This window comes from Calliphora vicina, chromosome 3 (genome assembly GCF_958450345.1).
Source record: "Calliphora vicina chromosome 3, idCalVici1.1, whole genome shotgun sequence".
Taxonomy (NCBI): domain Eukaryota; kingdom Metazoa; phylum Arthropoda; class Insecta; order Diptera; family Calliphoridae; genus Calliphora; species Calliphora vicina.
The window spans coordinates 103,455,120-103,477,858 of record NC_088782.1 but is presented as its reverse complement, the minus strand read 5'-3'; the positions used below and the strand labels follow the sequence as shown (position 1 = coordinate 103,477,858).

General features: G+C 31.3%; 1 protein-coding gene across 1 annotated transcript; it reads left to right on the top strand.

Annotated features, from left to right (window-relative positions):
* The first annotated feature begins 1,700 nt into the window (after positions 1-1,700).
* Positions 1,701-12,802, top strand: MED1 (Mediator complex subunit 1). Its single transcript, XM_065506592.1, has 5 exons — positions 1,701-2,118; positions 2,181-3,370; positions 3,452-3,584; positions 4,823-6,759; positions 11,263-12,802. Exons 1-5 carry the CDS (start codon positions 2,076-2,078, stop codon positions 12,538-12,540), a joined length of 4,581 nt encoding a protein of 1,526 aa, XP_065362664.1. The 5' UTR covers positions 1,701-2,075; the 3' UTR covers positions 12,541-12,802.
* The last annotated feature ends 9,937 nt before the right edge of the window (positions 12,803-22,739 follow it).

Here is a 22,739-nt window from a genome sequence, read left to right as displayed (position 1 = left end):
TCATATTTTTGGTGTTAGCACCTGTCAAAACTTATTTTTATATTCCATTAACTACATATTATATGCATCTTAACAAAATATTTCTTTTTACATAAATAAGTTAGACCATAGCTATTAAATTATTCGCCCTATTTTAAGTTTTAATACATATTTTTTAATTTTTCATTTCTGTTTTTTGACATTTGGTTGTTTTTGTACAATGGCCAGCACCTTTAATGAATTTGTCTTGAAACCTGCATTTAAGCAAAGTAAATTAATAAAGTAGCGACAGTACTACAACATTTACAAAAACCACAAGCAATTTTGTTTTTGGTTTAAGGTCTGAGCTGTCAAAGTTGCCTGTTGTTGTTTTTGCTTTTGGGCTTGTTGTATTTTTCGCCACAACAACCACAAGTGAATTGACAGTTCAGACCAAAGGAAAAAAAATAGTCAGCTGTTCTACTGAGTCTACTTTATTAATTTACTTTGCATTTAAGTATCAATTAGTAGTGTAAAAACGCCCGAAGCTATAATAGCGTTACCAACTTATCAAAACTAGTATGTTTTATTAAATTTTAAAAAGAAATTTGTTTGGTTTCTTTTTATTAATTGCAAATTTTTTATAATTATATGCTAAATATAATATTAAAAACTATAATAAATAAATACTTGTTCTTTTTTTTTTTTTTTTAAATAGCAATGCCAAACGAACGACTTTTTGGTGATTTTTTACAGAGTTGGTTGGTTGGCCACACTCAGACAAAAAAGTTCGTTGCTACACCTACAAAATTGTAAACTAATTTTTAAAAAAATATTATATTCTTGAATCATTTAAATTTTGAATCATCATTTTTACCATGAAAACTATAATCAGTTTTCAAAAACATGACGATTTCTTACCAAAAAAATGTATATAATTCTATGATAAATTCAAATCTACTATATATACATACATACATCATCTTTTTATAAACTTCTTATTAAGCATTAGCAAAACAATGGAAACTTTTTCTACATAAAATAAGAATGAAAGACAACAAAATCTCAGCAGTTTAAAAAATTATTAAAAAATTTCGTACTTTCAAACAAATTTCAGGTATGTAAAACTACCTCAAGACTAGAGTAGTTTAATAAATTCCCAAAAATGACTATGATTTAAAATTATATGTTAACTATTTTAATACACTAGAAAGAAGTGCCAAATTCCATATCGGATTTGAATTTTTTTTTGGAGGCACGAGTCAAAGTACCGTTAAGTGCAAAGTTAGTGTCATATTTAACAAACGTATCAAATAATCTTCTTCTTCTTCTTGGAGGTAGATAAAAAGCGATTAATGACAACAAGTCATTTATCCAAGAATTATATCAAAAACCAATAAAATATATTGAATGTAAAACTCGTCGATATTCTAAAGTTCGTAAACCTATAAGAACTCGTATGGGACAGATTCAAAATAATTAAGAGAACGAAGCGAATATGTATACGTTTAACTTTAAACGATGAAATATATACATATTTGACAAATATTTAATACTCAGTATTGTATTCTTAATTTGAAATGTTTTACCCCTTATTTATAATCAATTTTTCCAATAAATTTATAAATTGAAATTCTAGAAAAATAAAAATTTTATAATTTTATTTTTTGTATTTTGACTTATTAAAAATTTGCACAAATTTTCTATCAATTATTTTATCAACCACTGTATATACGCACTGCCATAATCAGCAACACTGTGTTTTAACATTCAGCTACCAAAATGTACAACTGTTCCAGCATCAAGTGCATTTCTTTTTTTATTTGTTGCAAGCGAATTTTTAGCAAGTATTTTTATTTTTGAAAAATTTGTGAAAATGTACAAAATTTGAGAAGAAAATTAATATAATTATGTTAAAAATAAAAGAAAAATTTATAACGTTTAATAGCAAACATAAATAAAAAAGAAATTACAATAAATTGCACAAAAACAACAACTTACCTACTGAATAGAGAAAAATACTGACGCCACGATTTGCTTGCTTGAGGTGTCTGTGGCGTTAAAGACAAGTATTTTTTATTACAATTCTAAAAAAATTTAAAAACAATATCAATATTATGGCAGCTTTGAATGTCAAACCCGTTATAGCTCCTATTCCAGGTAATATTTGCTATGGAGTTCCAAATTTTTTTAGGTATTTTAATAATTATAAAAAATTTTAGGAGCCTCCACCTCCTCTTTGTTGGGCAACTTATCGATTACGGCTGAAAAGAACAAGCAATGGCAGAGGGAATTGTTAATGGAACGTATACGTTCCCATTCCTCACAACACAAAACGTTTCAAGAACTTTCGAAAGGTATGCGCATGGGCATGTTAGAAAAACGTTATCCCTTAGATGCGGTGGAGAAATCTAACCTACAAAAATGTTTGGACAATATGCAGCACTGTATTAAAGTCACTTCTAGGCAGGGTCTAGTCGAGAGACTTGAAAGTCTTTCGCGTCAATTGAGTCTAAAGTTTTCGGACGACACTAAAGCCCTGTTCATATCGACAGACATGTTCTTTCTGGAAATTCTTTTGGATTCAAGTGGCTCCTTAACAGATGTTAAAGTGCATCATGAATCTAAGGCTGATCAGCAGTCTTGCAGTGAGTTGGTAGATTGCCTTAATCGTGGAGACTTTGCCGATTTTACGGCTCAACTTGAGGGATTTTCTTCAATCTATCAATTGAACGCAGAATCCAAGGTGAAAATTAAGGCTTATGATGCCATGCAGGCCATGGAAACAGATTTGTATAATATTTTCCAAATGCAAAATTTTACAAAAGACACTCAACAAGTCCTACAAGAATCTATAGTAGGTGTGGTTTTAAAAAGAAGAGGAGGTCATCCCATGCGTCTGGTGTATTTTGTTTCTCCCTACGATTTGATATCTCTCGAAAGTAAAACTTTACAGTCTTTGAATTTGGAGACTTTTAAGAACAAACAAATTGGTTTTAGTGTAACGGTGAACTTGGAAGCATCTTCAGCCAATAAACTGCAAATTTCACCCACAGTCACAGTGGCCAAAGATCCTCAAACGGGCGTCGATATGCCCGTCTTTGCTCCACTAAATCAAATGAATTCCATGCTATTGCCCGCCACATTTGTGTTGCGACTCAACAGACCTTTGCCGGTGTGCTTTAACACTTTACGTTCTATGGGTTTATGCGCGGCCGCCAACAGCGAAACAAATCCTCTGCCTTCTTCCTCTCTGGAGTCACAACATAAATCGCCTGTTGTGGCGAACATTATGAGTCTAATCATACAAACTGCTTCGGATCAACAAATGAAATCATCCCAGAAAGGTTTGTTCGTTTGTCTGCCCGATCAAACACACTGCTATTTTTTCACGGAAAATAAATTGTTAAAAGTGAGTTACTTACACATAGTGTTTTTTATTTAGCTTTACCTCAAATTTATTTTTAATTTTTCTGGTTTCTTTTCTTTATAGTCTACTTTAATCCATTCTGTACCATTTACGGAACCTTCACAAGTGCCAAAAATTTTGGATTTTCTTAAAAAGATGGCCTTATTTTATACACTTTTGTCAAGTTGTGTTCGTCCTCAATCTAAAATGGGCAATGGTGAGTTAATTTATTTACATATTTCTTTTATATTTATAACCTTCGCCATGAGTGGCAAGGGTATATAGTATAATTTTGTCATTCCGTTTATAATTTCTACATTTTACATTTGCAACCCCACAAAGTATATACATTCTGGATCGTTATAGATATCGAAGTCGATATAGCCATGTCAGTCTGTCCGTCTGTATGTTGAAATCAACTTTCGGTAGCCCCAAATAACGTACATACATGATTCATACATCAATAAATGAATAAATAAATATATCGGGAATTTTTCCGGCTCGGTTACTATTTAAAATCGACTGAGCTGATTTATAAGGAAAAAACCGGGACAACCTCGATTTTTACTCTATTTTTTATCTATATCTGGATTACTAAGACATTAATATAGACAATATGGATATCTAATGATAGATACTTCAAAGTCCATTGCAACGATGTATATGAGGCTATAGTAAGTTGGACCTATAATGGGTCAAAATCGGGAAAAATATTTTTTAACCCGATTTTTTTATACCAAAATTTTTTTTCAACGATAAAAAAAAATGGAAAAACTTTTTAAAAAAAATAAAAAACAATTTGGAAAAAAATATTTTTTTAAAAATTTTAAGTAAAAAAATTTGGAAAAAAAAATTTTAATTTTGTTTAAATAAAAATATTTTTAAGTATAATTTGGTGAAGGGTATAGAAGGTTCGACACAGCCGAATATAGTTCTCTTACTTGTTTTTTTAGGAATGTTTATGTTTAGTAGTAAGTTTTGAATTTGGCGACGGACAAGTAATTTTTTATAAAATTGCTTCGTAAAATTAAAGTTCTCTATTCATTTTCAATAAAAAAACATTTTGAAGTTTTAATAGTAGAGTATGCCACCTTTTGGTATTCAAAAGCAGATGATGCTGAAAATCTTGAGCCAATCCCATGTACATACTTAAACAAACGAAAAAAATTAAAAATTCTTCACACAAGTACGTTCCACAAAATTGGCTCGAAATAATTAAAATGACTCGAAAAAGGCAACCATTCCAGATAATACAAATGAGTGCAAGTGTTTTTTTTCTCTTATTTTCTGTCTCGTGACACCTTTATGTGGTAGATACTGATATTTCATTCCCGAACTTGTTAAAACCTTAAAATGAAAAATACCCATTAAACTTGATAATATCAATATAATAAATTTTTTTTCCATCAAACCACTTCAATTATAACGTACTCTATTTTCTCTTTTCTCGAACAGACATAGATTCGACCACCATACTCGAAGTTAATGCCATTTCATTTCAACAAATCTCAGTGGCTCTTCAGCACCCCTACGAGGAGTCAATGGCCACGGTAGAGTTTGATTTACGCACTGGAGTGCCACAATGTACCATCTACAGCATTTGTAACAATTATGATTTACTCTCCATTAAATTAACAAGCATTGTACAAAAATGTCTCTCCATACCGGTGACAATAAGAGCTCTCATGAGATTTTGGGATCAAGAACGAATGAAAATGTTCCAACGCAGCCTTGGTGGGGGATCTACAAATGCTGGCGGCATAGGTGGCGGAGGAGGAGGTGGTGCTACAAATGTCGGTGGATCTGGAGCCGGTGGCAATATGTCTGGTAATATACCGACTACTTCTCATGGTTCTTATGGAAATTTTAATATATCAGGCGGATCAAATGATCCAGGAGGTGGAGGTATGAGTAGTAATATGAAGATGGCTGGCGGTACTATGAAAATGGAGACAGCAGGACAACAGCAAAGGTCGCAGATGCAGGCCGCTACAGCAGGTTTTTTAAAGTACAAAGGTGGTGAATTGAAGCAGGAGGATTTTCATGAGAGCCCAAAGAGTCAAACTTTAGCTGCAACAGCTACCGAGCATGTTGCTGCATCCTTAATGCAATCTAATTTAGAAGTTAACTCTTTGGGCCAAACACTAACGCAACAACAACAACAACTTCATACACAACTACAACAACAGCAACAACCACCACAAAAAACATTTGAACAAAAGATTGCCGCTGATCATGAAATCGCTGATAAGTATAAAAATATTTGGAAAGATAAAACACCAAATCTGAAAAACTCTGTTAGCATAACACCCATTAATGATGCCACCAACTCTAACAATATCCACTCCAACTCCTCTAACAACACCACCAATGCCGCTTCATCTTTGGATGTTAAGCGTACATGTGGCATAGAAATCATACCTTTAACCGGAACAAACAATAACAATACGGGTGTCAACAATACAGGAACCAATACAAATGTGACACCCACTACTATAACAATAACACCCATTAATGCGGGTTCTTCACCTTCAGCTTTGGGCAATAAAGACAAGAAATCATCTTCTAGTATGGCTTCTGCAATATCCTCATCTGGTTTGTCTTCCTCGTCTTCTAATAAACGTTCACTAGATGGGGGCGATAATCAAAAGGATAAGAAACGCAAGAAACGTAGGGATGATTCGCCCATGGGCCCTCCGGAAAAAGTGTTTTCACGACAAAATTCACCTGCTGGTTCAAGTGAAGCTGCCACGGCAGTGGCTCGTAAATTCTCTTCACCCTCCTCATCACCCAAGGGTTCTTCGGGCGGTTTGTTGGCCTCATCAGTAGCAGGTTCATCGTTGTCGGCTCGTCCCAGTCCCAAGCATTCACCTGTTTACAGTAGTCCCAAACATAATACAGCCTCCAATAGTCCCAAATCGCCCTTTGGTACCCACTCTCCCAAACATGGCTCCTCTGGTAAGCCCAGCATGTCCACGTTAAAAAGTGCCACTGCTGCTAGTCCCAAAGGTGATAAATCTTCTTCATCTTCGAACTCTTCCTCAAATTCGTCTGTACTTAATACCGCTGCTCTAGTACGCTCACTACAATCGGGTTCGTCCTCCTCAGCCACGGCTAGTACCGTTGCGGCTGCCGCAGCTGCTGCTATGGCTGCCCTCAAAAATAAAGACAAATCCTCCGCTCTCAATTCGGCAGCGGTTAGTTCTGCGGCAGCTGCTGCAGCGGCCGCTGTTAAATCAAGCATGGGTGTTACCTCCATGCAACAATTGAAGTCTTCCGTTACCAGTCTTAATCATATGACGGCTGCTGCGGCGGCTGGTTTTGGCGCTACTAATAACCCCAACACATCTATGGATCTTAACTCAGCCATGCGTAAAGGTGTAGCCGCTGCGGTAAGTCATGTTACAGTTTAATTAGTCTATCTTTTTTTTTTTGTTTTTTCTATGTTGGTTTGGCTTGCATTCGTTTTAATTTTGTTTTATCTCAATAACATTCAAATCAGTCAATCAATCAATCATAATATTTTTAAATTTGTATTAAATACTTAGTTGGTTTTAAGTGTAAAAGCTTTTTAAGTAGTTTGTTTAACCAATATTTATGTTTTTATTTAATTTGTTTACTTTCTTAGTTAATGTGCAAGTTTTTGTTTAAAATGTATTTATTTTATTTTTTCTACTTAAGAATTTAATGCATGTTATTTAACAAAATATACAATATACATATACTATATTTACAATAAAAATTAAAATGTAACAATTACACCCACTAAATCATTCCTGCGCATAAATTTTTTTTTTATCATTTTAATAATTTGCAAAATTAATTTTTTATTTTAAAAGAAAATAGGGAACTTTATTAAAGTTCAGATATAAAAGAAATTGTTTAGATATAATTCATCAAAAGCGTTTATGTTTTGTTAAGAAAGCTAATTTGTTTTTCTAAAAAGCTGATTTTTTGAGAAAATTTAACCATTTATGAACAGTTAATGTAGAACGGATCTTTTTCAAAGATTTTAGTTCTCATTTCACAGTTTAACTGGGTCATTTATGAACTTGTATATCAATAGCGAATGTTCAATAACACTCCTCCAGAAAAGTGCTCCGTATACTTATATAGGCTTATCTTGGTAATCCTGGCCGTATAAAATAATATCTCCAATATACTTTGCTCTATCATATAAAATAAGTTTCGCACTGGGTCCTCAGAGTAATTGTACAGCCGATTCTGTTATTTGCGATATAGTATCCAAATGTTTACCAGATACCCAAAAGTTTTGTAACTGCAACAGTTTTCATAATATAGGACATGAACCTAGGGGTATAAAGTCTTTCTATGAAAGCAGTGATTGAGTGGTTAACAACACCAATTCCTTATAGAGGCGATGTAATCGACTGTGAATTAACATTGTTGAAGGCTGAGGCTATATTCCTTCGACTTTATTTGTAAACAGGTTTTACCCTTTGGGATGATAGACCCTAATAAGCCTGGTCCATGATCCCGAAATAAGAGAAATTTTAAGACAGACCGTATATATTCGAATAAGCCAATGCTAAACTATGAATACACAATGTTCATGATCCGCCAGTATGATGTCAAATTAAAATAAGTCAAAGCTACTAAGAGCTCACTTCAGTCTCTCCTCACAGATGGAGACTGTAACGTTAATAGAATCACCAATTTGTTGTGTACCATACCTTTACGTTTAGGGGAGACAATCAGAAAATTGAGTTAGAAACAGTATATCCAAGAGAAAAGTTTTCTTGTATATTGATTCTTAACTTCTAAAGAACGTAGCTTATTTTCCTATGGCCCAGAAGAGTCAATAAACAGATAATCTTTTTATATGAAGCCATATAAATTTTCACATAATCCATTGAAACAACGTCGGTCCTGGTTGCAAATATGACGTACTTATGCCCGTAATTTAAACAAGTTGATATCTACGGTGTAAAATACTCAGTAGATAATGTTACCTAATTTTGACATTAATTTCAAATCAATAACTACGTGTAAAAATTACCAAATATTTTTACTCCATAAGTAACTGAGCACTAATAGATATTTGATGAAATTACGGGTATTTATAGCAGCAAATAGTAAATAGCAGTTTTTCCAAACTCAAAGATTTTTAAACTCAAAATCAAAGATTTTTTTATCAATATAGAATAATATATCCCCTCTGTAGTAAATTTAGCCCGAAAATTAATAAATTGAAAACACAAAAAAACAAAAAAACTTTTTTTTTATTATTGTTATTTTTTGGTAACCTTGACGCTTGAGGCATTTTCATGCAGATTTATTTAATTGCCTTCCCCTATACGAAATCGATTGGGTTTCCAGTAGATTGAGGTCCATATAGAGACCTTATTTGCCTTTAATCCACTCGTGCTAATAGGTTACGGGACAATTGACAAATAAAAGCTCTTCTCCTTCTTTTATCACTTTTCCTTCTCCAATCTATCCCCTTTCCAAAGAAAGTAACACAATTAATTTATCAAAAATAATTGCCTTTCACTCGCATATTTTTGTGGTCTTTAGTTACATAATGAGAGTTCAAAACTCGTTCTTAGATAATAGTCTTCCCGCTCGTCAAATTGATTATGTTAACTTGAGGCATTTGTAACGCAAATTTAAATTGTAATTTCTTATCTCTATCCGAAATGGAAGTGTTGCTTGAATATAAATATAGTATTGTTTCTATAGCCATTAGAGTGTCCTTTTAAAGCCAAAATTTTAAACTTAAGAAAAATATAACATGAAGTCTAGTATTTACAATAACAGCACAAAAATGGAAATTAACCCTTTAGAGCACTTTTGGTTATTAAGGGTTAATTTTAATTTTTGTGCTGTTATTGTAAATACTAGACTTCATGTTATATTTTTCTTAAGTTTCATCAAAATCGGGCCAAAAATATATAACATTTCGCATTCTTTCCATTCCTAATTTTGAAAAATGAAAAATTTAACCTTTGACCTTCACGATTTAAGGGTTAACGTTTTCCGATTTTAGGAAAACTTTCAGACTATACCTAAAATTACCTGGACTATAATATTCTGAACAGATTTTACTTAAAATTAATAACAGTAAGGAAATTGGGCTTATTCGCCAAAATAAGGCCAACATTTAGTTTTTCTCGAAAATCGCAAATTACATACTTTTTTAAATTTTTATACCCTACTATGTTGTCAATAAATCCCCATGTGATGATCAAAAAATTCTAAAATTTATTTAACAAAATTTTTAAAAATTTTAAAATGGAGTTTTGAAACTGCCGTGCTGCTTGATAATTTCCGCATTGGGTTTCGCGTGGAAAAAAAGTTCATATGAAAGCCATATTTGCCTTTAAACCTGTGTCTTCGTCGTTGTTATTGTAGCAGCGTGAACAATTTTACAATATTTAATCTGGAGGTTCTGCAAGATCAAGTCCAAAAAATTATGCTACTTCTACTGGGTGGGTCCATAAACCTAGACAGTTGAATATGCTGAGGGTATCATGGGGACCCTGACCACATGCTGGGCATAAGTTGATAGACTAGACGATAGTGCGCTGGACTATCAATCTGAGGGTTGCGGGTTCGATTCCCACCAGATACTTTGGGTGTATCTGCATACAAGCAAAATGATTCGCAGTTTGTTTTTGTTTCAAAAAAAAATTTACTTTTGTAGAGATTTCTTAACATTCGGTTAAGAACTAAATTTTTTGGCGATTTTGTTTTTAAAATTTTCTTTTTTTCTAACTATGTAAAATGCAATTAAGATATCTCCAATAGTGGCCGAACAACTGAATTATTACCAAAATAAAAAGTTTCTAAACCAATGTGTATCATTATATATAATAATGCAACATACAACAAATTCAACTATTTGTACAAAGTTATTTTTTAGAATTTATGTAAATCCTCTGATAAATAGACAACGCTTATGTTCGATAAAAGTTCTAGGTTTTTATTTATTGCAATAACCGCAGTATTTTATTTCAAATACATATATATTCCACTTATCTTTAGTTTTATTATAAATAACGTCAACTAATTTCCATTAACCGTATGCCAGCTATAAATTTAATTGAAATTATTTTTTAAACTTCTGCAACCTAACCTCAAAAATGTGGTTAAAATAGTAAAATGCATACATACATAAGTGCATACATACAATATATTGAAAATATTTTTTACAAAATTATTGATTTTACATTTTATTTATTTAAAATATTGTTTTCTATATGATAATTATTATTTATGCACAATTTTATAACCAAATTAATGTAGAGAAATTAATACAGCAATTACATTTTAACATAACCTCAAAATTAACCAAATATGATGTATAATTGAAAATTGAAAACAAATAAACTGTAATTGTATGGATACAGTAATAATATAATACATAGCAAATCCTCAAAAACCATGTTTGCTTTCTTTCATTTTGTTTTAATACATAGATATTATAAAAAAAAGGTTAAAGGTGGTATAATTTTTTGATTTTCTTTAATATGTGTATGCCTTTATTTTTTGTTAAAAAAACTTTACTAACCTTTAAAAAATATTGTTTTAATTTAATTTAAATTAAAATAAATTTGCTTGCTTAACATATTTTTGAGTTTTTTAAACAGTTTCTAAATTATGAGAAATAAACACAACGAAATATTTATAAACTATGAAAGAAAATCTTTAGATTACTTCTTCTTTTAGAACATAAAAAACGCTGTGTAAATTAATCGTATTTTTTAAACAAGGTTTAAGTTTTTTGTTTTGTATCAACAGCCAAGTGTCTTTGTCATCAATGCAAAATATTTTTTTCTTTTCTCTTTTTTATTATAAACAAAACAAAAAACAAAAAATAATTAAAACAACCTGATCTTGATGATGAAAATCATGTCTATCAAATTTGTCAGGTTAGTTTGATGACGTCGACACCAACTACAGCAACAGTATCAACAGCCTCAACACGGTCACCGCAACGGCAGTCGCTGGAGCAACAGGACAGACACAGACAGCATCCAACAACGCAGCAGCCACTTGGCAGCAATGAGTTAATGAAATTATCATCGTCCTCATCTTTGGCGGCAAATGATACTCTTAACACTAGTGGTGGCAGCAGCAGTAGTAGTAGTGAGTATATGGTTAAATCATCACAAGAAGGTTTAAAATTAACCATAAACAAGACCTCCCATAAGTCGTCATCGAAATCGTCGAGCTCATCAAAGTCATCTCATATGGCTACACAAGGATCGGGGTCCTCTTCGTCGGGGTCTTCGTTTTATAATAAAAAGCTACATACAGGCCTTAAACCGGGTGTAAATAGTGGACCAGCTTCCAAGAAATCAACATCATCTGCTTCCTCGTCTTCGAAATCATCCTCCTCTTCATCATCATCATCCACTAAGCACATGTTTCAAAAATCGAATTCAGCAGGTAGTTTAAGTACAAAATTAGGTTCTAGTACCAACTCTTCATCTACGGGTTATGGTCTTTCCAAAAGTCATAGTACAAATTCATTTTCCGATTCACGCAGATCATCGAAAAAGTCCCACAGTGCTTCAACATCACCGGCATTGCCGTCATCACATAACTCCTCGTCAACGGCTTCAACGTCTCAGCCAGCTACACGTTTGGATCATCATGCCGATATGATGAAGATCTTGCAATATGCTTCGCCCATAATGGCGGCCAGCATGGAGGGTTTTATGAAGGGATTAAATTCAAAATTTCAAATACCCAAACTATCACAACGTAACAATAATCCTAATCCTAACACCAATACTTCTACCACCCACAGTTCCTCTTCTGCAACAACATCGTCAGCATCATCATCATCAACAATGTCCAGCTCGTCAACAACATCATCCTCTTCAACAGCACAACAACATCCTGCCTCGTTTAACAAGTCTAAAGACATCAAATTAACAACTCCTCCCCTACAACATCCATATGAACAACAGCACAACCAGTCATCCGTTTCCTTGCACATCCTCAAAACTTCCAGCTCATCGACAGCCACATCAACCTCCTCTTCTTCAGCAGCTACATTGACTAAGTCAAAATCTTCATCATCGTCAACATCATCTGCCTCATCATCTCTAGGATATCTTAACGCTGCCACTAAATCTACAAATTCGAATTCCTCTCATGTCGATGATTCCCTGTTGGCAACATTGGCGGCGGGTAAATGACATTGCGTTACTGGCGTTCCCTCTAACACTCTCCATAAGTATTGGTCTTTGTATATGATAAATACATTTATAATAAGACTGTTGTAAGTTTGAATGTTGGATTACGATTATTGTTAGTTTTGTTAGTATATATACAAATATTTTATTTTGCACAAATAATTTTCTGCCTTAATTTGTTGAAAAAAATTGTAAATTTTGGAAAAAATTATTGTTAAACAAAAGAATTTTGAAAAGAAATTAATTAAAAAAATTTAAATTGTAAGCTTTTTTGCATTTTTTCTTTCAACATGATTATAGTAGGGTGAAACTGTGTCAAAGAGAGATATAAAATAATTAACCCTTTGGATGGGATATTCCCGGAATGATATATTAATTTCAGGCTTGACGTTCCAGATTGAGATATTAAAAATACCGTTTAAATGTCTGTTTTCTATTAGCATACTAAACCATAACCCATAATCCGTGGAACTACAGTATTCAGTCTCTAATGAATAATTTCGCACTATTCTTGTGATCCCTATAGAAACTGATCTCATCATTCTATATGAATATTTCTTAGATGTTGTAGTTCTAAGTTTGAATTTTTTAGTTGTTATAACAGTTCTACTGTTGCCGAGACTTCTTTCTTTGGGAAGTTGACAATATTTGGCCTAGAGGGGAGTTTCTAAAAAATCGACAAAATTCAAAGCCGCGGTTTTGGTTTAAGAAATTGAAAACCGATCGATTTCGGTTATCTATATATATAAAAGAGTAACGTACTGACTCACTGACTGACTGATTCATTATCGCACAGCCCAAACGACTGAAGCTAGAATCATGAAATTTTAACTGTGGGTTCCTCCCTCCCCAAAACGATCCAAGAAGAAGGGATTTTTGGAAATTCGAACGTTTAGGGGGTAAAAAAAGGGTAAAAACGGATAAATTCGGTAACCTTATATCTTAAAAACTAATAAAGATACAAAAAAACTTAAAATTGCATGTTACTCCATTCAAAAAATAAGCTGACAAGTGTTTCGTACTTTTTCGAAATTCGAATCTTTTAGGGGAGAAAACGGGTAAAAACTGTATTTTGGTACTTTTTTGGCACCCTATGTTTACATATCAAAAAATAAAAAATATAAGTTTTGTACTTTTTGGAAATTAGTACCAATTTTCATAAGATATGTTTTTCTATAATTTGACATAGACATACGAATATTTTATTATGAGCTCCCACCACGTTACAGAAATTTATTTGAATAAAATTGTACCACCTCAATGGGGATAAAAAAGGTACCCAAAAGGGGATAAAATCGGGAAAATACATTATATTTGAAATTATTAAGCCAATTTTGATAATTTTTTTAACGTTGGTTCCTGGATTCATACAAAAATTACCTAACAGGGGGTTATTTGGAACTCGAGTACCAAGGTGTATATTGGGCCAAATCCGGGTAAACAGTTTGGTACTTTTTTTAAAACATATTTATTCTTGGGCACATTAACACAGATTTTAATATTTTGAGACATGTCCATAGCATAAACAATTTTGGCAAAATGGAATATTTTTAAATTTCAAACTTGAAAAGGGAAATTGGTACTTTTCTCTTAATGTTGCTTTTTTAACATTTTAAATTATTTCAGTTATCGACATTAAAGTTAGCTGATAATATCAGCCTGATATGTATCTGAGTGAAGTTAGTGTTAGGAATAGGGGATAATATTTAGGTACCAAAATGTGTGAACTGAACTATAGTTACTTTTTTGTTCTTCTAATGGTACTTTTTTGAAATTTCTATAACAATGGACTTAGAAACATGAAATTAAACATATATGGTCCTAAGTGAGTGAGAATTCTAGGGGGAGACTTTTTGGTACTTTTTCTTTATTGGAATGGTACTTTTTGTTATTTCTTCACCAATGAACCTAGAAACATGAAATAAAGCTTATATATAAACCGAGTGAGTGGGAAACCACAAGTGTGGGTTTTTTGGTACTTTTTCTATATTCTAATGGTACTTTTTTGAATTTTCTATAACTATGGACTTAGAAACATGAAATTAAGCATATATGGTCCTAGGTGAGTGAGAATTCTAGGGGGAGACTTTTTGGTACTTTTTGTTTATTCTAATGGTACTTTTTTTTGAATTTTCTATAACAATGAACTTAGAAACATGAAATTAAGCATATATGGTCCTAAGTAAGTGAGAATTCTAGGGGGAGACTTTTTGGTACTTTTTCTTTATTCGATTGGTACTTTTTGTAATTTCTTCACCAATGAACCTAGAAACATGAAATAAAGCTTATATGGAACCGAGTGAGTGGGAAACTACAAGTGTGTGCTTTCTGGTACTTTTTCTATATTCTAATGGTACTTTTTGAATTTTCTATAACAATGGACTTAGAGACATGAAATTCAGCATATATGGTCCTAAGTGAGTGAGAATTCTAGGGGGAGACTTTTTGGTACTTTTTGTTTATTCTAATGGTACTTTTTTTAATTTTCTATAGCAATGGACTTAAAAACATGAAATTAAGCATACATGGTCCTAAGTGAGTGAGAATTCTAGGGGGAGACTTTTTGGTACTTTTTCTTTATTCGAATGGTACTTTTTGTAATTTCTTCACCAATGAACCTAAAGCCATGAAATTAAGCTTATATGGACCCGAGTGAGTGGGAAACCACAAGTGGGGGATTTTTGGTACTTTTTATATATTCTAATGGTACTTTTTTTAATTTCCTATAATAATGGACCTAGAGTTTCCAAAAAATCGAAGAATTTCAAAACCACGGTTTCGGTTTTAAAAAATTAAAAACCGATCGGTTTCGGTTTTGTGATAATTTATTAAATATTAAGTACTATAGAAACAAAATTAGTTGATAATATAGGAAATGATATACAAATCTAAAATTCAAACTTGACGGGTTATGGTTTAGTGAATGCGAATTTAAAAGTGATAATCGATGGTACTATTTCCTTATTGCAATGGTACTTTTTGAATATTTTAAATAATAAACCTAAAAATTTAAAATTAGGAACAGATTTTGCATTTTCTATAATAATGGACCCAGAAATATGAAATTAGACATTTACAATTAGATTCACAAAGTGAGACTTGATAGTACTATTTCTTTCTTCTAATTGGGGTGGCGAAGCGCACCGGGTCAGCTAGTGGAGAATAAAAGTAAACGAGCAAAAATGTATACATCTTACATTCACATTGCGTAGAGAATCGTGCCCTCCAATCCAAATAAATAATCATATAATACCTCAACAAACTGAAGTTAAATACTTGGAAAAAGCATATAGTTACGAAATTGACTCAAATGAAGTTAAAATTACTACAAATTTACTGGCTAATTGGTAAAAACTCGAGATTGAGTTTAGATTGCAAACTTTTGCTATACAGCTCAATAATAAAACCCATATGGTGGTATATGCCAAATTAACGTTACCCCGAAATAGTCCAAATTAGCATTGCATTATCGTTACTTTTTTACGTTTTTAATCGGTAGCCAACCTTGTCAAAAAGCAATAAAATAACTTAAAGGTTCAAACATATCTGAGGGATTCAAACGGTCTGCTATTATGTCGTATTGTCATAATGTCGTAAAATATTTTTTTAGTTTAAACAAATTCTTGTTGTGCTGCAAACAAAAAAAGTGTTATTTTATGACAAACCAATAAACATAGTTCAAAAAGTCTTATTAGTTTATAACGTTTTTGTTTGAAACCCAACAAAAATTTGTTTAAACTAAAAAAATATTTTATGACATTATGACAATACGACCTAATAGGAGACCGTTTGAATCCCCCAATTATAATATTATGTACAATACCAATTTTTAAACGTGTAATTAGAAACTGAAAATTATTAGAGTCCGAACGAATATTCAGTTTCATATTAACCGAAACGTTTATAAAGGAAAATAATAGAATATGGTATTTTAAATTATAAAAATGTTTAATAGAATACAAAAACATATTTTATTGTAAACAATTTTTCAGTTCATGAAAAAACTAATACTACATTTGAAAATTTGTTGGCCGAATATTAGATTCTGTTCGAATTCGGTCGGAAAAATCCGGTTTCGGTCGGACTATACAAATTAATGATTTAATTGAAAAACAATGACATGTTTAAAGGTTTTTGCAACATTGTCATTAACTAAATGCAGATACATATAAACATTCATAATAAACATAACTACTTGATCTTCATTCCCTGACCTTTGTCATATGTGTGTCCCCAAAGAAAATCACATCGAAAAACAATGACAGCAGCTCATATTCTTAAAACAAATAAATGTGTATAATAATGACCTCGTTTAAAACAAAATTAAAATGTGTTTAACTTTTTTCCTCTCGTAAAATAAGCTTAATTAATTTTCAAAAGACTACAAAGGTCGCTATCTAGAGAAAGAAATATTTAAACATGTTAGAGTACTATATTCGGCTGCGCCGAATCTTAATTACCCTTCACCTAAATATAATGAGAATTATAGAATCTGCACTAGATATATGGAAGCTATAACCAATTATCGCCCGATCTACATAAAATTCAGTACATCGACTTTTGTATTTATGGGGATTATTTCAACTGGATAATGATTATTTACGTGATTTAGAATTTCATAAGGATCAAGAAAATATTTACTATGTTGGGTCTTAGATAAATATTTCTCAATGTTACACACGCAATGACAAACTTATATGTATATACCCTCATTTACCACTTTTGCTGGTGGAGGATGTAAAAAATTAACGCATAATTAACTTGTTTTCAACATAATGAGTTTTATTTAAAACAACAAAAAAGTTTTAAATATTTTAAAGTGAACCTTAATCCATGACGCAAGTATTTGTGACGTTTAATAAACAGGCAACAGATTTTAGCGGCAACCGTGGTTTAGAAAAGTTTTTTTTTTGGAAATAATTCGGAATCTCGGGAACTATTAGAGATATTGTTACGAATATGGTTGGAGCTGAGGTGTTTTTGAGTTGATTTAAATTTGTTCTGCATCTTGATAGGGGCCGGTGCCTAACCCCTCAAAAGTGGTCACCTCGGGTCACAATTTTTTTTTTTAAAAAATCGCCAGATTCCATTTGTGATCCGAAAAAAAAACTTGGCCATATGAAACTTTTCTAAAAAAACTCAGGTTTTGGAACACATTTTCACGGTTTTAGGAATTTCGGTATTTAAAAATAAAAAAAATGTCTAAAATTTTAGACATTTTAGTGCTATACGATATTTTCTCGAAAATGAGTTTTTTATAGCAACGTATTCATCTGTCATTTAAATTTAAAAAAAATATTTCCAATGGTTTTTTTCATAAAATGTGTATTGTGCTATCTAACACACAATTTATTTTGTTAGTAAAAAAGTGCTATATGCATATGAAATATTCGTGTATATAATAAAATATTAAAAGTGTTTTTTATAAAATATAATTGGTCAATTCACAAGGTCTCTTATCAGTCATAATGTCTTAATATATCTCGAATCGGCAGCTCGGCTTAACCGACACTTAGGCATTCGGCGAAGGTCTCTACTGATTGGTTACGATAACACAATAAACATAGCATACAGAGTACTATTATTTTAGGACACTTTTTACTTGAAAAACAATAAAAACCATTGTGAAATATTAGGACATTATGAAAATATGACATGATAAGAGACCTTGTGAATTGACCAAATATATATTACATCGTACGACACTCAATATTAGACACGAATCGGATGATATACGTCTAAAACTAGATATTAACTGCATTTTCAGTTTTGCATTTCGTGATCCTGTTGCCTTTTAAAAGGACTTAAAATTTTCAGAGGAGTAAATTTTTGAAAACATGTTTTAAAATACTTCTGATCATCCTATTATGTCAAATAATCAAGAAGGGTTGTAAAATATTTTGTATTATTTTGATTTAATCCTGTCATAATCAAAAGATGTTAAAAATGTCTTTTCAAATTTTTATCCTTGAATATTCTTTTAGATTTCCAATAATTTTTTTTCAAAAAAATAGTGAGTTAAAGATCTAAATATTGAATACCACATGCCACAATTTCATCATTCTATCTTCACTACTTAAGTGTTAAATAATATTTTAAATTTGCATTATTTGATTTTTTTTATATTTTATTTTAATATTTCATTCGAAAAAATATAACAAAAACCGTTAATAAACAAGTAAAATGGTAAAGTCGGGCAAGTCCGATCAACCAACAAAATGAGTTCCCTACAGCCTACATTTGAAACGTTTTGGAGAAAATTCTAGAAAGATGATTAGCTTTATTTATAAACTTTCTTACAACTACAAAGTTCTTCACGTATGTAAAACTATGTCCTATTCAACTAAGCAAATAATAAAAACTCGTGTTATAGGGCCCATACACCACACCATCATGAATGGTCAATCAAGTGATTGTGCCAGCTGATTGGCCGTTTATGAGCTCGTAGTGTGATTGTACCAGCTGCTGGTATTTTATCAAAAATAGTTTGATATTTTTTTGATTGTACTAGTATGATTGAATCGAGTGTTGTTAAATTAGCTCATAAAAGTTAAATAAAACCTAGCTTTCCTTTGTTTTCTAGCAATTTCTTCATCCAAAAGCGTTTTTTACTCCTTTTTCGTTTTACGATAATAGCAATAATAAATTCATTACAAATTTTATCGTTATTCATTACAACCTTGTCCACACAATTTTTGGTAAAGAATTTATTTTGTACCAGCATGCTGGGGTAGAGTGTGTGTCCAGCTTAATTGCACAATCACTTGATGGCACATCATTGATGGTGTTGTGTATGAGCCCTATTACTTACATAAAAACCTCAAAGTTTACATTAAAACTCATTTTTATTTTTGTTCAAATAGTGTTATCTGTTTATTTCACTGTTAGAATCGAAAAAACTTCAACTTGTAAAACGAGCTATCTAACATATAAGCACGAATATCAGGAATTAATAAAAACTTTAAATATGAAGGATTTAGACGTCGTTTTTAAATAACATTGTAAAATAAACTTTAGTTATTACTCTTATAGGTAACGAAACAACTGTTTTTTCGCTCTACTGTAAAATGTTTGAATATAAACCCTCTATATAGTCTATATTAATATCTGGAAATTCTAATGGAAATATAGCGAAATGTTATATATTTTTGGGCCGATTTTGATGAAGCTAAAGAATTATATAACCAGCCCAATTATGAATAAAAAAATCCGCGAGAGTTTTTTTCCCATTGAATTTGAATAGGAAAATGTGAAAAGGGGAAAAACTCCCGGGGGGAATATTTATTCATAATTGGGCTGAAAATGAAAGTCTAGTATGTATAATAACAGCACACAAATTTAAATTAACCCTTAATGGCACTTGGGGTTAAAATGACCCCTTTTTTTTCATAATTTATTCATATTTTTATTCCCTATTAACCTCAACCGATTTACCTAAAATATTTTCAGGATGATTTTTTTTACCAATGTTCACCAAACTGGCCAAAATCCAACTTTTGTTTATTAAGGGCCACCCTAATGAACATATTTCATTTAATAGTTTTAACAATTTAGTCTTAAGTGCCTTGAATCGGAGTTGTACAAGTTAATTTGTTGATTTTAGGTTTTTTTTTCTCTTTTCTATAAATATATATTGTAAATTGATGAAATACCTTTAAAGAAAATATTTGTTTAACCCTAAAGTGGTAAATTTCAAGTGTTATACTTGAAATAATAGTAACGTTAACTTTAACAAACACACACTTGCAATATATAGTTTAGATACATATATGTATATAGATTTATATGTATTTATACACAGTGAGCTTCAAAAGTGAGTATACACCAAAAATTATTTGATTTTTTTTAAGATAATGAAAATCCTAAAGTTTCGGTTTGTTGGAGATTGGGTTGAATAATAGATTAGGTTGTGAAAAAAAAAGATTTAAGTCGGACTAATGATTTTCACGATCTTAAAAAAATAAAAAAAATTCGCTAGTGTTTACTCACTTTTGAGGCTGTGTGTATAAATGTATTACAGACCTAATAACACCTTATATTCGTATGTGTTTACTAAATATATATTTAGAGATAATATTAATGATGATGAATTCTATCTATGTATAAGTATAAAAATATTGAGTTTGTTTATTTAGGATGTGAAAAGGAAAAATACACGTACATATATTAAAAGAAAAAATAATAGTAAACTAGTATTAAATTTGATAGGTAACGAATTATATAATGCTCTGCTTTAAGGACTTACAAGTACTTTAATATCAACTGATATTAGGGAAATCGGCTATTGTATCAAAATAAACTAGCTATATGTCTGTATACAATATTGTTACGAAATTGTACTTGAATTCAAATATAACGATTTTAAGGGCTGATTTAATAGTAGCATAATGCTTTCAAATAACAGTGCTGTAATAGCAAACTGTAACATGTCTGTGGGCATTATTAAATAAAAGCTTTCAGTTGACCATTGATCGTAAGTTGGCAACGCTGTTTGAATTCGAATATTCAGTTAAAGAACATTGTAGAAAGTACACCACAGATGGCGTATGATCTAGAATATTCGAACTTTGACAGTTAAAGAGCAATCTAGAGTGCAGATGGCAGTGTTATAAATAGTTGCAGAGGTTGCAGTGTTAGTGAGTTTATCAGAGACGCTATTTGAATAAACATCAACTGAGTGCCTTAAAGTGTCTGTATTTCTAAGAATTTATAAACGTGTATAAAAAAAAAACATTGAGTGATTATTTAATTCTGTTGTTGTACATTTTAAATAAATAAAGAGTTGTTACAATTTTCAAACTACTAAACGGCTTTTATTTGCAATCAAAAGTATCCGGTTTATTTAAAGGAAATAAACCAGCGTTTTGAAAAGGTTAAAACGTAACAATATATTTAAACAAAATGTGTCTACAGATCATTTAATTTATTATTCAGCATTATGAGATTTTAAATGTTTAGGGGTTTGGTTTCACCATTAAATACCTTATGTGTTTTTTTAATAGGATACAAATGGAATAATGAATTTAACATATTTGATATTCTGTAATGTAAGACAACAGAGAAAACTGATTAAGAATTAAGAGAAAAATTTTCTTGTCTTGCAATAACATTTTATTACAACTCAATTACAGTTTCAGGTCAAACATAAAAGGACAAAGACTTCCAGGTCATTAGTGACAAGAACAAATTTTAATCAAATCAAAATAAAATTTTCTTGAGATGTTGTTATGAAATGACCGAGATATAGATAATATTTTCAAGAATTTTCTGATTTTCATTTGAAATTAATATTGGGTATATACAGAATTGAAATTACTGAATTACTCTCTCTTGAATGTATGACCTATGCCCGCCTGCCTGTTTGAAACATTCTCAAGCCCAAAATCAACAAGATTTGCATAAAAACGTTTATCATTCTCCTAAGCAGTATTGGTATTGAACCTGACTAAAAAAGTGGATTTCTTTTTCAAATATTTTTTGATATTTTTTTTAAATCTATTACCGATACAATGAAATTTTGCACAAGTAATTCCTACAATAAAAAGACAAACTCTGTGGAAAATGGTAAGAAACGGTGTAGGCTTTCTCCCACACAAATTCCTTTCCGGAATACGATTCTATACATAATATCGTTATCTATAAAATATTAACTACAAAAATATTTGGCCATAGCCACCAATAAAGTATACTTTCGAAAATCATTTAAATACTCACAAATCTCCTATTGGATTTTTTTTAGAAATGATCAAAATCTTAATATAAATATTGGGTATAAGACTTAAAAGTGCGGGATTTACAATACATGGCGTATCTTTTGAATGCGGTTTAGGCAATGTTTAAAACTTTTTAGAATGAAGTGGTTGGGAAGTTTTGCCTAACCCGCTTTATAGTCCAGATCAAGCCAATTTGTGTCGATCGATGCAGAACGCTTTATATACGCCCAGAGTATCAGAAATTGGCTTGATTCATTCTTGACCTCAACAGATGAGCAGTTCTATTGGCACGAAATCCATATGTTGTCATAAAGATGGAAAAATGTCATAGCTAACAATGGCCAATACTTTGAATAAATTTATATTGTACAAATCTTTCATAATTAAAGCTAAAAATTTGAAAAAAAAAATAAGTCATAAGATGGAGACGATACGATTGTACCTAAGTTAAATAGAACATTTAATATTTTCACATGAAAAATTATTCAG